This window comes from Rhynchophorus ferrugineus, unplaced genomic scaffold (genome assembly GCF_030347505.1).
Source record: "Rhynchophorus ferrugineus isolate W39M unplaced genomic scaffold, kcgeb_rfMv2 rfM4, whole genome shotgun sequence".
Taxonomy (NCBI): Eukaryota; Metazoa; Arthropoda; class Insecta; order Coleoptera; family Curculionidae; genus Rhynchophorus; species Rhynchophorus ferrugineus.
Genome location: NW_027472583.1, coordinates 22,490,500 through 22,508,289, shown reverse-complemented (window position 1 = coordinate 22,508,289; position 17,790 = coordinate 22,490,500). Strand labels below are relative to the sequence as shown.

At 34.2% G+C, this 17,790-nt stretch overlaps 2 protein-coding genes across 5 annotated transcripts in view; both read right to left on the bottom strand.

The window, feature by feature from the left end:
- The window catches only part of Atg16 (Autophagy-related 16), a 538,761-nt gene that overhangs the window by 71,210 nt on the left and 449,761 nt on the right, over positions 1 to 17,790 (bottom strand). The gene's annotated exons all lie outside the window — the stretch shown is intronic.
- LOC143195551 (uncharacterized) lies at positions 16,892 to 17,765 on the bottom strand. Its single transcript, XM_076402813.1, has 4 exons — positions 17,656 to 17,765; positions 17,392 to 17,501; positions 17,188 to 17,340; positions 16,892 to 17,123 (listed from the first exon to the last, which is right to left on the bottom strand). The coding sequence occupies exons 2-4, from the start codon at positions 17,453 to 17,455 to the stop codon at positions 16,948 to 16,950; spliced, it is 393 nt and encodes a 130-aa protein (XP_076258928.1). The 5' UTR covers positions 17,456 to 17,501; positions 17,656 to 17,765; the 3' UTR covers positions 16,892 to 16,947.

The window sequence follows — 17,790 nt, the reverse complement described above, 5'->3', positions numbered from 1 at the left end:
ATTAGATTAATTTGAAAAATCAAGCAAGCGCTTGTAGAAACTGCGAAAACATTCTCGACATCATTTCGAAACCCAAGTCACAATCTATGTTCTAATCGGGACAGCGAGATAACGATCTTTTGTTTCTTGTCAGGAATCTTTTCGGATTGTCGGTTCTCTTTTGGCGGATGTCTCGCGCCTAACCTCAAAACAAAAGGAAGACGCATTCGAAAGCGCCCACGCCGCTTCGATTTCGTGGTCCACATGTCATGGGATTTACGCGGCGGCATGTCCCTATCTACATGCAGCAGGTTCCGTATCGGCGGCCAATCGATGATTTACGTGCACCAGGAAGCAGTTAGACGAATCATTCCGATTCCGAATGGGACACCTGGTGAAAAGAAAAAATGTCGCTGTGAGCTTTTCTCACGATTCAAATTGATTGTGACGTTTGAAGAAGGGTTGTGTTTTCATCATATTGATATATTGTGTCAACATTTCGTTAATCAGCTTTATTTAGTGTTATCTGTATTTTAAATAGTTTTATCTGCATTTTGAATAACTACCATATTAAAAAGGAACGAGTAGTAACTCAAAAAATGTGGTGGTAGTTTAGAAAAAACTTCGATTTACTGCTCCACGGCCAACTGTTATACAAGCAAATCTGTTTGTACAGTTATGCCACCGGACAGAAATCGAAATTCGTCTCCTAATTAGAATTGCTTCAACAGATGATATTTTTTTTTAGCTAGAACTAAAAGCTTACATGAAAGTTGGGTAATAGAACTGCCGTTTATTCGATTTCCACGGAATAAAATGCATTTTTGATCAGGAATCAACGGTTTAAAATAATTTGCACTCACTAGCACTAAAATATCAGGCCTATAAATTAATTTTGAAGGTTTTAGAGACGATGGTGTTACTGTATATTTAATCGCATCGTGTGAACTTTCAAGAACGGCAACTTCATGCCTGAACGACATCGAACATGTTTGAGTTTGTACCAAGTAAATCGCATTTGCAGGAATATTTACTTTTTTACATCAATTTGAAGAAAAAGAGGACAAAAACTTTTGAATATGTCGATTTAAAGCATTACATGATGTTGATCAGTATTAAAGCCAAGAATATATACAATTGTTGGGACTAACAAAAGAAACCATTTACAACTATGTTTTATTTTTAATTTTTAGTTTTCCTTTACCATAAATTGAAACCGGGAGACATTGAAAGATGATTGGTCATGTAAAAAGAGTTGTTACAACATCAAAATCGGACCCATTACGATAATCTGAAGAGAAAAAATCATGGAAACCAATTGTTGATGTATCAAATTGTATCATATTATATCATAATTGTTGATCAAGGTTAACATTAGATCCAAACTAGTATTCTATATTTGGCGGAATCAGCTTGGTGTGGAATAATATGGGCTACTAGAACTTAATGGAACCATCTATGGGAATTGCTATCGACTACTATTGATACGTTTGAGCCGAATACTGCGTGAAAAAATACCGGAATACGAACAAAGACACAACAATAATAATCTTCAGCATAACAACGCTCGACTATATGTTGAAAACCGGTGAAATTATACCTGGAGATGCTAAAATGGAACATGCCGTATTCTGCAGACCTTGCTCCTTCTGATTACTACATGTTATGACATACGAATCGAAATATGTCTGCGTAGCGAGGTGCAACATGGAAGGTGTAAATTTCCTAAAAGGTGGGAAAACTAGCGGCTATTGATGGACAATAATTTGAATGAAATATGTTATATCGGTTTTTTCAGACTAAAGCATTAAATTAAAAAATCCTTTAAAATCAATATATAGGCATAATAATTGTAAAAATTCAAGGTTCAAAGTCGCAAATAACACTATTATTAAATAAGAATTGTTAACTAAAAAAAAAACACCTAAAAATCTTAATGGATTTTATTACAGGAAGATATAAAGTTTTGATAAGTTAATTATTATTTTCATGAGTTAATGTAAAACAAAATAAAATCTATTTGTACAGCGCGTAACTTTACTGCAATTTATTTAATGCTACCAACTACTAAAGTTAAATAGAATTATAAATAATTAATTACCATGAAAGTATTCTATATAGGGTTAAAAACAACTTTACTTTCCCATTATATCGCACTGAAAATTGGTCTGATGATATCTAAAATGCTGATGATAATGCGGTCATTATAAGCCCATAGTGACTCATTTATTCAGTAAAAACTGAAATTTATAACCGACTTCAATCATTTTAATTCATATTCTAATAACTACGAACGTTGGTAACGCAATTAAATCGTGCTTCGCACGGTTCTTATTGTTCGTATCGATGCCCGACGTCTCCCGATAAGCCCATTACGGTTCCGATCCTGAGTTACGGCATCACTGTCATTGTCCTGCTGCTGCCATCCTGCGAAACGTCCTCCTCTCACGCCCTCGGATACCGCGTCCCGCCGTTTAATTGATTCTTTCGATCCGGCAGACAGCCCCGCGGTACTTGTTAAATGCGACGTACGGCCCTTCAGGATCGAGTTATTGGCGGGATAATGGTGATGGCGATTCGTGAGAGCGACACAAATCAATTTTCGTTTATTTGCTCATGGGTTCTGCGGCAGTACGACTTGGAACATAGTCTGCCGTGAACGATAACGGTTTCGTTTAGATTGATAACAGTTTAGACCATATTACTAGGCGATTCCACGTATTATGATGATTTTTCACTTTAAAAAGGTTTCAATCGATCCATTTTCCCACTTTTTGAGCATTTTGTAACCATACGCCAGATCTGTTTAAATGATAATTAGAATCTGGTGAACTAGGCAAACGGAAACAACTTGGACTTAAACTCAATCAAAAGTATTAGCCTATGGGTCGCAAATCCAAGTTATCATTAGATAACAAGATATTATTGTATAACAGGTAAATTGAAAAGTCCCCGGCCTGACACATAAGTGGCGCTACTAGAATTAAATCCATATGTTTTCAGTTAGCCCTAACCCTCAAAAGATAGAAAAACATAGAAAAAAGATAGAAAAATCTCATAAAAAGGAACTTTGCGTGTTGATAAAATATTGCTTTTTGAAGGGAAAATACAGTTGAAGCAAAAACTTGGGTTAATGCCGAGTTTCCGGACACTGCCCCAGGAAAATCAACCATCAAGGATTATGCTAAGTTTAGACATGGTGAAATGAGAATTGAAGAAGGTAAACAGGCAGACACTATAAAAATATCAACTGAACGTGTACATCATATCATTCATGAATATTTATGTATGAGAAAGCGCAATGCTGCTCACTTTTGACCAAAAACAAGGACGAGTTGATGATTCGGAGCAATGTTTGAAGAGATCAATCAATAAATTCGAGTTTTTGCATCGATATGTGACAATGGATGAAACTCTGGTTCCAATGGCTCCATCATTTCACTCCGAAGTCCAATCGACAGTCATACGAGTGGACACGATGAACCCGCTCCAAAGCGTGGGAAAACGCAACAGTCGACTGGCAAGGTTATGGCGTCTGTATTTTGGGATGCGCATGGTTCATTAACTAATCATTGACTACCTTGAAAAAGGTAACGTTGTTTTTGGTCAAAAGTGAGCTTCAAAAGTGGAAGTGAGCAGAAGAGTGAGAAGAAGCACTCACTTTACACAGAGCTTTCTCATACTGAAATATTCGTTAATGATATGATGTACATCTTCAGTTGATATCTTTAGAGTGTCTGCTATTTCATTCAGGTTCAATTTACAGTCATTCCAAATCATTTTGTGGATTTCTTTCATGTTTTCGTCGGTAACAACCTTTTCTGGGCGTCCACTGCGTTCACAGTCTTCAGTGCTCATTTCACCATATCTAAACTTATCATACCAATCCCGGATGGTTGATTTGGTCAGGAAACTCAGTATCAAGCCAATTTTTTGCTTTATGTGTTTTTGTCCCTTCAAAAAGCAATATTTTATCAAAACTCGAAATTCCTTTTTATCCATTTTTTTCACAATAACAAAAGTTGCTTCACTAAAAATGCTATAATTCACAAACTAATGATCCGACAGCTGTGAAATGTATACACGCATCTTTTGATGCTTAAGGCTAACTAAAATACATATGGAAATAATTCTAGTAGGGCGCCTAATGCTCATTTCACCACCTCTAAACTTTGCATACCAATCCCTGATGGTTGATCTTTCTGGAGAAGTGTTCGGAAACTCGGCATTAAGCCAAGTTTTTGCTTTAACTGTATTTTGTCCCTTCAAAAAGCAATATTTTATCAATACGCGAAATTCCTTTTTATCCATTTTTTTCACAATAACAAAAGTTGCTGCACTCAAAATGCTATAATTCACAAACTAATGATCCGACAGCTATGAAATGTATACACGCATCTTTTGATGCTTAGGGATAACTAAAATACATATGGATATAATTCTAGTAGCGCCATCTATGTGTCAGGTCGGGTGCTTTTCTTTTTACTTTTCAATTAACCTGTTATAATCGCCTGTTATGGATTCCACCGACCTTTTCTTCATTTCGAACCGCATTATCACTATCATTTCGGAGTATCCATCTTCAGTTGATAGAAAACATGAATGTGGCGCTATAATTGCGGAATATCCCGATGGTCCTTAAATATCTATAAAAAGACAATAATATAATCACAGAGAGGACGCAATTAATAATCTTTTAAGGTATTTAGCATAACGATAGTGATTTTCTATTAATTGCCTACGTAAGAATTCTCCAATAAGACACTATATATATAAAAACAACGTTGATCAAGTCAGTTTTTTCTCCTGTTATTGGACATTATTACAGATTTGGTGCGGATCATTAGCTGACATAAGTGGGGCAGATGATATCTAACCGCCAAATAGTCATTATTAGTGTGCGGTGACGGCTCGATAGGGACCCGTCCCAAGTGGAACGCGGATTGTCTTGAGGCCTGGACCCGTCCGGTTCACACGGGTGCCCCCTAACGGTATCGGAATGACGATTTAAATGACCAGTTAATACGAAATATGTATTTACTATGCGGCAACAATAAAAATTGCTTAATGTGTCTATTATCTGGCGAGATTGCTTGTAGCGAACTGGGAATATTTACATATCGATCGGTAACAGGTTTTATTGGAATAATGTATTTGTGTATCGGTTAAATACATAAAGAAATAATGCTGAAATATAAACAATGTTTCAAGAGGACAATTTTATGTCGATATGTTATTTACATGGTGTATAAATAAGTTTTCATCATTTTTGATACTAATAAGTATTCTACTAGACAAAAGCTTTTTCGGACTTAGGAACTCAGTGTATATTGGCAAGATCAAATTAAAGTTAAATTTAATATTTTTTGAAACTCGATTGATAACTGTTTTCTGATCTATTTCTATGCGAAAAATTAAAGTTCGTCTTTATAGGCAAGAGTTCTCATTCTATTCTATCTGTTTTTTAAACTAAATACCATTTGTTGACCAAAATTAACAGTTTGGCCAGGTTGGAACAGGTGATGATGGCTTTCTAATCGTTTGAGACACATTTATGGCTTTCGACTACGATATCTGGCACATTATTTTCATAATTAATTTATTCTTCATAACCCGTAATTATTGGTTTTCCCAATAAACTTCGTGTATTTCTTGTAGAGATTCAGAAATGAAAACGTAACTTTAACTAATCCAAGCTTTTTGGTATCCATCCTCATGTTTGGATGATTTATTTTACATATCATTATCGCACTTAATACACTTTTCAATAACCTTAATTATTCGTTTCAAAAAGGCTCCATTTTATTTGTTTTCAGCAGCGATTCACCGATGGAAACTCGGTCCATTAAAATTGTATTTCTTAATTCATATGGAACTCAAGTACAGAGTACGTTTGGAAATCAGATTGATTTTTAAATACGCAAAATATGACGAAAAACTTCTGGAACATCCGATTTTCCTAGCAGAATAACATTTGATTGAGGGAACAAATAACGCAACTTTTTTTATTTATTGTATAAAAGGTTCTATGGACTACTACTTTTCAAACACGTTATAGCACGGTTGCATTGTATATTTATCTTTAGATATCTAAGTATACGATTTTGAAAACATTTATTGGGAAAAAAGGAAATTACTTTTTAGTTTGGAAACTTAAATTTTTGGTGGTAACACATGTTTTTAAGAGGCCCAATTTAAATCTAACTCAAAATCTAGATCAATTGAAATGTACAGATAATGTACACAATATTTACAAAATATTCGAAATAAAAATAATTGTACAAGAAAATTTAACTTGTTAGTCACATTGATTGAATCAGTGCGTCAAAAAATGCCAGAAATTAATTTGAATTATTTCAATTTCTGTTTTTTTTTATCAGATAAAAAAAATGTAGTTTTTGGATAGAGCAAAAATATTTGTTACTTATCTTACGCTTCTTAATTACTCTACACTAAACAGGTGTTGATCGCAAAGGGAATCTAGACAATTCATAATATATTTGAGTTTCCTCATTTATGACCGATACGGTATATATACACTTTTACTTTTGAATTATATGGCAATGGTGGACGTTAGTTTCGATTTCGGATTCTGATACTTATTCTGAATGTGTTTAGTGAGGCGCAACTTCAAGGTAACAGAGCACAAAACTGATATGCAACTATTCAGGAGATCTACCAGCGATACTAAATCCGTACACGTTGTCGCAGGCGTGACTGAGTTAGTTCGTCGTTGTCAGATCCTGCAATCTCGCCTGGTGACATCGTCTTATCAAGATTCAGTCGAATACTGAAAAACATTATTGATTTCGTCGATTGAAATGTACGTAAATAGTGAGAAAACGGTGGAGCATTGGCTGAAGCCGACACGGGTAATCAATTTTGACATTTTTTTGCGCTCAAAACAATCGGACGCAAACGGCTTTCTATTCCCGTCGTAAAATTTTGACGTTTTTCTTTTATTTGAATTGCAAATGCGTTTGCTTTTGGAAAAATGTCGGTTTCACTTAAAAGGCATTCGAGTTATCTTGTCGCATACTCTGCCCACCCGGTGAAGGGTATTAATAAATTCGCGAAACGAGATTCCATATAAAATAGGCATCACACGAAATAATAAATATTATTATCTCTCCACTGTGAAATTTTTAATAAAATGTGGTCGATAATTGAGGACAACAACGCATAGTGACAATAAAATATTTGAGATAACTTCAACTTGAGATAAAAGTTCTTGAATATCTTGTAACTGTATTAACGTGTAACATCAAAATTGGTATATAGTTTGGATTCCAAAATAAAAATAAATTAATTAGAAAGATGTTGTCTTCAATCATGACAACTCCTAACTCTTTTCTTTGATTCTTTAAATAGCGCGAAACGTTTGAGATTTTTACGTATGTATAAAATAATCTAGAGGCACAATTCCCTATCACTTGTTTCGGTATCTACTTTAATAAAATTATGCTGCTTTCAAAGTAAATTTTTATATATATTTTAAAGTCTCCTTTTACCAACTATGGGTTTATCTTGACTGGACCTACAATTTAATGTGGGCTTCGAACCACGGTCTTCGGCATTAAGCCTACCGACTGGCGAGTGACCAACTTTAGAAATCATCCCAGACGACTTCCAGTCTTACCCATCCTGGTTGCTGGCGTGACTGGGAGCATTTTCCTTGTCGGATTTTGCACTCTTGCTAAGGACAGTCACAAATATTAAACAGTCACAAACATGCAGCAAGATTCGAATCCGCGACTATCGCGAAAGTTGGTGGAACGTACTGCCGCCTTTACCACTGCGCCAAACAAGCCGACTTTCAAAATATTTATGTAAAAACTACTTAATTCTGTCTTTCATACAATAATAGAGTATATAGCGTATATTACGTTAAAAATAGTTCCTTTTTTAAAACAGTGGAATATTACCATACATCGTATCAACATCAATGGAATAGTACAATAAATTCTAAGAACTTGTTGATGCTTTTATTATAAATAGGTGTGGAAGAAACTCCAGGAAATGTTACAATCCGGAAGGTTTTACTTTTTCCAATGTTGTCCAGTAAATCCGTTGTTATCCAATAGCGATTTTATATGTTTATTGTTGTGACTTGTAGGATACTAAAAACCCCTAGAGGCTTATGGGTTTATGACTTTTTTATATTTCTGATATTAAAACTGTGAGATAATTATGAGGGATTTGCATTAAATGTTACGTTATTTATCATATCACAAACATTTATCGCCATATCGTATTGAACAATATTACCAAATCATATTCATGCCAAAGTTTATAAATATTTGAACTCATTTCTGGAAAATCAGATACCAAAAAGGGATATCATTGAAAAAAGAAATATGATTTAAGATAACATTTGGTTCAAATGTAAACATTCTGTAAAATGGATGTTTTGGATTGGATTACAAGAATAATAAACAACAATTTCGAAACAACATATTCGCGTATGATTGAAGAATGATTAAACATATTTTGTGTGTAACTATCATAATTCTGTACAAATCTTAATAGTTCATGTTAGAACACTGTTTCGTGGAAAACGATTTTCATCAAAGAAGAAGTTATAATTGTTATTTTGACTTCTGGAAAACCACCATAATAATTATAAATTTAAGGATTCTATAATAAGTGTATCTACGAAAAAGAAAGTCCATTTTAGGTAAAGCTTGAGGTAGACCACATATAGTCTATTCAAAGTTTTTTTGTACATATGTCATCAATATGTTTAATGTATTGCCTGCCGCAATTTGTAAATTCGTCTCAGAATCAGACAATATTTTCCTTCTCATTTTACTCTAGTTAAAAAGAGACACAATGTTGTCTGATTAGTTCGAATGCATAAACGAATGAGTCTGTCAAAGTCGTCCGGTTGTCAGACGTATGCAAAATTCTTGGAAACAATATTGATAAGAGGTTATACCTATACCTAGTGTATCTACGAAAAAGAAAGTCCATTTTAGGTAAAGCTTGAGGTAGACCACATATAGTCTATTCAAAGTTTTTTTGTACATATGTCATCAATATGTTTAATGTATTGCCTGCCGCAATTTGTAAATTCGTCTCAGAATCAGACAATATTTTCCTTCTCATTTTACTCTAGTTAAAAAGAGACACAATGCTGTCTGATTAGTTCGAATGCATAAACGAATGAGTCTATCAAAGTCGTCCGGTTGTCAGACGTATGCAAAATTCTTGGAAACAATATTGATAAGAGGTTATACCTCTAACCTATTGCTATTGCGGCTGTAGAATTAACTGTAGTCTTTAGATGTACTAGAATGTTAAAATAAATTATATTTGATAACATTTTTGTTCAATAATTTTATTTAGGTTAGAATTTTCTTGTATGTCAAAGTCAAACGCGGCAACATTGCGACGTTTCGACGTCACAAATTTAGATAACGTATGTACAAAGTAACTTTGAATAGACTATATAACGTTTTCATTGGAAACTTGGTGTTATCGAAAAAGCTCTTATTAGGAATGTTTTGTCATTTAAGGGCATTTTATGTTGTTTACATAAACTTCAAAAATTATCTCATCCAGAGAAAAAATAAGTACATATATGCAAATCCATACTATATAACATCGATGTTGCGAACCGTGAAGCTGCATACTGTGGGTTTGGAATACCCTTGAGCAGTAATATGACAAGCATCAGCAATATATTGCATGATTATTTGTCCCAAAAATAACTTATTTCGCGTTGAATTCAGCATAATCCGAAAAAAAAATCTTATTAAAAATACATTCAATGGATATAAAAGGTTTCGTATAGTATCTAAACAGGCGACGAAACATGGATATATACATGCGAACTTGAAATAACAGCATATGAAACAATCAATTCTGATTGATATACAGCGACTTCTTTGCCAGGAGTCTGAGAATAGCAAATTGATTGGTCATCTCTCGGCTCTGATTTGGCAACAAAGTCATTTTTTATTCTAGTACATTAAAAACAAATTGCCTAACAACTTTCGGTCCCGGAGAAGTCGTTGAACTGGTTAAAAACGCGTATTTTTGAACTCAATTGGAGTGAAAAAAATTGCTATTAAACTTATTTAAAATGCACGAAAGTATTAACAAAAATTTGCAAAAATAACAAAATCAATTCTGATCATCAATATTACTTTTTAAATTATTAGTACTGACATATATATAGCAATAATCCTAAACTAAATTTTTTACTTTCCACGAACTAATTTAACGTTATGAGTGGATAAAAAAATACTATCTGAAAATAATTTTTTTTACACGACTACTGCGAATTTATCAAAGTCAATTCAGAACGGTGATATAAAATTTTTTTTCAATCTTGTAATTTATAATTTATGTGAACTCAGAAGAAGACGTTTCCTTTTCGAAAAGTGACCACATTTTTCACAGTACACCTACAACAGAATCCAGTTTGTCTTCCGGCAAATAAGGCAGTACCGCACTGGTACCTAAATATACAACAGGTACTGCAACGTACCGTTAAATCTGGCCGGTATTCACTTGGCCGAGCGGGCTTTATCGCGACCAGGATTTATGAGCTTATCTCGCAATTTGGAAAATTATAATCCTACAATTTATCGCTGATTGTTGACAGCCTCCGCCAGGGTACGACACGCGTATCTCTCAAATACGCGCATCAGCGAACTTAAAACCACGTGATACATAGGAATGTTAATTTTTTGCGATATATCTGATTGAGAAGACGACTATCTAAAAACATGCACTATATGTTACCATGTCCATTATCAGTTTTGATTCTATTAACCAACTGTTTTAATGAACTTTAAGAGCTTCTCAAATATTAATAATTTTTATTTCAATTTAATTTTTTTCGGTTCCTCTAATAATATATTGCTTTAATTTTTAACCGACTTCAAAAAAGAAGTTCTATGTTCGGCTGTATATATATTTTTTTAATGAATGTTCGCCGATTTCTCCGTCAGTCATGGACCGATTTTCAAAATTCTTCTTTTATTCCAAAGAGAGTACTTCCGAGGTAGTTCTGTAGGAATGTTCGTCTAGTCGGTCGGTCGAAATGCGTAGCTGTCGATGCGATTGCTTGTCCGCACACTCATTACTATTTTTGGAAGGAGTTTGCACGAGAACTAAAAATTGGTTGAAGAAATTCTTGTTTATTTCGATTTACATTGATACATGTGGTCGACGAGATAATGGACAGGATATTAGATTAAGGTAAAGGGGGTAGAGAAAAGAAAAGAGAGCGAGACGTCGCTATGGTGGTCGTTTATAGCCGGGAACCGCATTGTACTAATCCACCGGCTTTGCCAAACTTTGAACTTGCTGTAGGTGAATGCGTGGTGGAATAAAGGGTCGTAGTGGTCGCTACAGTCCATAGTAAATTTTCACATAATTTTTTATCTAGAGCCCAAACAATACAAAATTAATAATATAAAATTGTAAGATATACACAAAATTAAATTACGAACAAATCAAATCTAATTTGTTGCTCGGCACCGACTTCAAGCAGTTGGTAGTACTTAAAATAATATTGTAAATATATAAATAGGTTTAGGTAGGTATTAAGCTAAATTGTGTGAATATAGTAGAGCAAAAAATACCTGTAGTAGCCATAGTACCGTAAAGCACAATAATTTCGAAGAAGTTCAAAAATGGCTCTATGAATTGTTTTGTTCTAAGCACAAACAGTTTTTGAAAGATGGGCAAGATTTATAGAATCAAACGGCGAAAACTACAAATGAATAAATATTTCCACTTTCTTGAATATTATTCCGTTTTTTTTTTCGAAAAACCGGTAATGACATTCCAGTACACCTGGTATAGCCCTAATATAAAATTTATCTTGAAATTTGGCGGCGTCCTATTAAAATTATTGCCCCAAAAATACCCAGAAAACATCAAAATTCATTCTAATAACATCCGTGTTTAATTAGCATTCTTACATTCCTTCCGTTCGATATGTGACATTGTGGGATTAGGAATGTATGGGCCGAAGGTAACCAGAACGATAGACCGAGTAAAAAGCCGGAACCGGCCAAGATCTCATCGGCGCTCACTTGCTGGACGTTTGAACGGCGCGTTTTCGCCGAGCCTCTGAAAAACGACTCTTATACCACTAAACACAGCCCAGTCCCGGTCCGATCGACCTGTCTGCGCAGATAAATCGCATCTTAATCGATCCGGCACAGATCTGCGCAGATGGAGAGAAGGAATCGTCGAAGTTCTCACAGTCGCATAAACGGAATCGGGCTCGCGCAACTTATATGGGAAATGGGGACTACATTTAGATCCTTTTTTAACTTGGGTCGTCTGTCCTTGTTGAAGTGACGACAGATACGGACAAGATATGCGTAGAAAAAAGTATCCGTTAATTTTTAAGCACATCCTCCTGCTGGCTTATATTCATGTGTACGAAGGAAATAGTTTTTGTTGCGGTTCTTGACATCATCCTCAAATAATAAACCAAATGTACTGTCCGTTTAAGGTATTAGGTTCGTATATTTCAGTCAGTTCCTATCACATCTCGTTATATGAAACAGTATCTAGCAGATTTTAGTCCTCGCGAAGCTTGTAGAGATGTGACCGCTTGAAAGAGTAAGAAGTTTAAATTGAAATAATTGTTTTTAATTACATTCTACTACAATTTGTCTTTACAATAACTTTTTATAATAATTCTTTCTGAGGTATAATATGTCAGGTATAATAAGTCTGATCAAAAAGCCGAATGTTAAAAAAATTCGCATCTTAATGCTTCAATTTTATTTCCGATGGTTTATTAATGTATGTTATAATTGTAAGTTCTCTTGGAATTGATTGAAAAATAAATTTGTTTCTTAAATATTCTATAAATCTTGTATTATTTTTAGAACTCGAAGAAGAGGGTTGACGCTATTGCAAGGCTTTTCTGTTGATTTGGGATCATGGTAGTAGTATCACTATAGTGATCAAAGTGACGTTAAAATTAAATTAAATTTGCATGTGCTTTTTGTCGCCAATCTTTGTTGCATCATTTTTAAAAATATATTGGAAGATTATAAAATAATGTCTTTTTGAAGAGCTTTTCGTTTTTCGTTTCGTTTGTTTGATTCAAATAATTTATCCAGAATATTCCCAATTTTGTAAATTAGTTCCTCTCTTTACTGCTAAACTTATAATTTATTTATCTTCAAATTGATTATATATGTTGTTATGTTTTCTTTACCAGCTAAAGGTTTATCTGGGCTGGACTTACTACTTAACGTAGGTTATCGGTATTAAGCCTAGTGACTGGCCACTGCCCAACTTAATATTAAAGCTATAGAGTGGTTTTTAAATTCCAATGCTTGGAAAATCCAATATTCCTGTGACTGTGATACGGCTGTAATAAGAAAAGTTTCTACAACTTTAGAATTTTCTTATTTCACGAATACACGAGCTCGGGCATTTTTCAAAGATTCAGTCGAAAAATTTAAATAGTTCATGGCTAGTAATACTATAAGCAACTTCGCTCCGCCTTTGTGGCCTTATACCCTGAATTGTAATACCCTCTTATAGATTATGTAGGGTGATGCTTTGAATATCTGCGGAACCATTGACAATATGATGTCAACGTGTTTTCCATATTTGAAAAGTTCTACAATTCCAGTAAATTCAATTATTTCAATTATGATATCTCGAAATAATACCGATTGTCCCAGTTATAAAATGCGTAACAGAAGAGATAGAATGGTTGAAAACCAATTAATGAACAAATTAGCCTTTAAGTTCCACAACAGCACTTGTAGCGTTTGTATAAAGTAATGTCGTTAATATTGTTTCAGAAATGTGAGTTTATGACTACTGTAATCAAAACAATTGCGTGTTTACAATACAAGATATTTGAAGAAGTAAAGTGCATAACGAAGTAACGACTTGCATAAATATAAACGGAATTTAGGACAAAATGTATTAAGTGATACCTAAAACTGGGTAATAAAGATGGATAAAATATTTATTCGATCAGCATTATAAGGTCATGTCATGTCATATACGACTAAATCATTAAAACGTCTTCATGTCTTGCTATTTTATTTATAACAATTTAGGGCGAGAATAATGTGTTAAAACTTCTGGTATTTGATGTATCTAACAAAACCACGAAGTCACTTAAAGAGCTAATAATTCAACAAGCTAGATTAAACGCGATTGTACAAACGAAATGTTCCCGTTACACCAAGCCGGGCAATGAAAGTGCAAATGCGCGACGTATTTTCATGGGATTTGGGACGGTTTTTCCATGTAGAAAAGATGTAAAAGTTAAATGAAATAGCATTAATTACACGCGAGATGTCCAGTTCGGCTTCTGAACCTGTATGTTAATGACCGTAATGACTTTACACCTTCGCCTTCCCGGAACTTTCGGACGTTAATTAAAACAAGAGCCGCTAATAGGGCGATTAGAAGAACGTTGCGTGGGCAGCGACACTTATTCCCGCGAGAGGCAGCTCCGTCGCCGATAAGTGCAGCGCAGGTGGAATTACTAATTACTGCGGTTCGATGCATTAACTCCTGCGAGGACTAATGGCGTTCGGTTCGATACTAGCGGTTTTTTATGCATTCCTGCCGGCCGCTGGACCGACCGTCCTGATGCAGCCTTCTTCTCCCGTTCCCAGAAGTCCCGATAAAGCCGAATATTGTTATGTATGCTCGCGCGACCGTGAGAAATACCGATAGAACGATGGACTGACTGTCTCCTCGTGGTGGACACTCGCTCTTGCCGTCAACATAACCCACTGAGCGTAAAATTCATGTTTTATGCTCATATCTCTTTCCGCAATTAATGCCTTCTAATGATGCCGTAATCGGCTGTTTCTTCATACCAGAATAATTCATACATATAACAGTTTTTGTAGTTTGTTTTGTGTGTTAGTATAAAGAAAGTAATTTAATATTTAACTTTTTGTATATTTTTGCACAACATTCTTTTTGACAGAACGGAAGAATATTTATTTGTTATAGTTTATACTAGATGCTTGCACGTATTTTATCATCATATCAGTGAGATCAGTTAATGAAAATACGAAGTATGAACATAAACAACTGTTAAACAACCTAACTTAGCCATTAAGTTCGGTGATGTTGATATTTCTCTTAATAAAATAACAATTTTCCATTCAGTATTGTTGAGTTTATCCATTGAGTTTTATATATACGGATACCAATACTGGAGCGCTTAAAATTGTATTATTGGCACATATTGTTTATGTTTGATATGAAGAAATTTGCTTCCGAAGCCTATGAAATAACTTTATGAATTAATAGTCGTGCTGCTCCGCCATATATCAATTGTCAGTTTTAGTTTTACCAACGATTTAAAAGTGGCGATTTTGTTGTATCCTGGAGGATCAAAAAAGTTCAAAGACAATAATTTACAAGACATATCGGACGAGTTGAGACTCTCAAAGAACCAGCTTGGGATTTGTCGAATTGAGTGTTTCCAGATTGGAGAAATCCAAAATGAAAGCAAATGTTTACCAATGTTAATATTTACTTTCATCTTCAAGTATCTTTATATTTCAAGTATCTAATAGTTTTAGTTCATATAGTGTTTAAAATAAACGATTTGGTGAAATGTTTTATATACACGTAACGTTTTACTTAATAAGTGTCATTTCGAAGACGGAAAACATTATGCTTCGAGAGTTACATTCATCCCAAAGCGTCAGAACGCTTCTCTAAATAGTTATCTAACAGCGATTTGTTGATGATCATTTGATTAGTTAGGGGTCGTTAGTGGTGTGAGGGGTGTGCTGTCCCTTCCTTTTTATTTTGGTTTAATAACCTAAATAAGCATTCTGATTTGTTACGGAATTTGCGGATTTGTTATGATGTGTAATCAAATGTGGCACACCTTTTAAAACCTCAAAACTGAGGCTACTTTAAGATTTTTAAAACTTTATTGGCCTTCCTATGTTTTCCAGAATAATTACGGCGATAAGAGATATATGGCAATCCATATACGGGTCACAACCAATGCTGTTTATATGGGCTCATGTAAATCGAGCAACCTAGCCAGTAGTACTGGAATTTTGACTCTCAATATCACTTATCTGGTTACTGTTCGAACCAATGCCATTCTGTATAAAAATATGTTTACATGAAATTGTTCTTTCTTTATCCGTTTTGGCAGAAAAATAATCTTTAGTGACGTAGCGCATTTCTAAACGATTGACTATGTCAACCGGCATAAAGGCCCTATTTGGGACCACGGATTAACCTCATTTGTCTACATTTTTTTATTCCTTAAATGGCCAGATATAAAAAGATAATAACTGATTTCTGTAGACCAAACTTATGATATAGAAGTAGATGGATGACATGATTATGAACCGAATTATGCTAAGTGCCATATGGCGGATGCTACGATAGTCATTCTGCATGAGTAGTTTGAAATGATGGTTGGACAATTTTTCAAAAAAGTGTCATTAATTCATTATTTCAAGTGAATTGTCCATTAAAATGACCTGATTCATTCCTTCTAGAGGTTTCGTTGTTTAATTTCGCAAATTTTAAAATGGGAAAGGGTTTAGAACACAAAAACTATCATTTTCCTAAAAAAAAACTATTTTATTTTAACTGAATTTAACACAACTGAATGAATTGCAAATGGTGACAAGTGTTAAAATACAGACAGATCGGCAGTATTTTGGTGCCCCAGTGATTACTTTATACTTCTTATTTAAAATAAAAGTTTGATAAAAAAAGCTTTAAGTATTTTTATCCGTATATAAGTAACATTTCATCAAGTTTAGTTTGTCATCATTTAATTATTTTTTCGTGTGTTTAGGCAGAATTTTTGTCATTTTATGCTGCCTATTTATGTAACGTGTCGATATTTTCTTTTATTTCTTTATTCTAAATAGTGTTTTTTAATTAGTGGGTTTATTGAAAAAATAAGTTGTCAATCGGAAATATGTTTATTTTTTAAAAATACGCAATGTGGGAATTTCCTTCTTAATAATATCCTGATTTTGTCACCGGACATTGTGTAACACACTTATTTGAAGCTGGATCTTTATAGTATCCCTCTTTACACTGACAAGAGCAACGATTTTCGTCCGATATTGAGCAAGTTTGTTCGTTACATAGTACTCTTTCATTTTCTGTGCAGAAAAGCACCGGCCCATGACCTAAAATACATCAATAACATGCAAGAGCATTATCTCAGAGGCATTACATTTGAAGAGGTATTACCAAAATGTTTTCCACAAGCATTGTTTACACACTGATTTGTTTCTAAATCTCTGTAGTAACCACCAACACATTGACATCTACAAAGACCACTTTGAGGTTGGCCGCATACTTTTTGCTTGCAAACCAGTTCTTCATTGGGTGGACAACTAGCTTCTAGTAGTTTTATTTATTAATACTTTTAAAATGAATACTATATTTACTTACTTTGTAGGGATGGAGTTATGTTTAGAACAACCATCATAAATATGAAATACCAGGAAGAAACCATGTTGTATATTCAGCGACGTTCACACTCTAGTCGAAAAAGTAGTTCGCTATGAGTAGAAATATTTAAATTAAAATAATTTATTTCACAAACACTGATATCGTAAATGCTGATAAAGCATGTATGGCAAATTATCATTCAAACACGAGTTTTTATTAAACGTGCTAATACAGTTGTCTTAAAGAAAGTGACCCAATACTTACAAATCACCCCTTACTCCTTTCGAATCAATTTGATTAGTGTAATGTTTACTGTTAAAATATAGTTGAATTAGTTTGGGAGCTCTGTGGTCAAGAGGACGGGTCTGTTCGCCTACTGAAGCGATAGCAGCAGGTTCG

Coding starts and splice junctions, on each gene's coding strand:
- LOC143195551 (XM_076402813.1), bottom strand. CDS start 17,455: ATGGTTTCTTCCTGGTATTTCATATTTATGATGGTTGTTCTAAACATA. Junction 17,341..17,391: donor CATAACTCCATCCCTACAAA/GTAAGTAAATAT, acceptor TAAAACTACTAG/AAGCTAGTTGTCCACCCAAT. Junction 17,124..17,187: donor TGCTTGTGGAAAACATTTTG/GTAATACCTCTT, acceptor GATGTATTTTAG/GTCATGGGCCGGTGCTTTTC.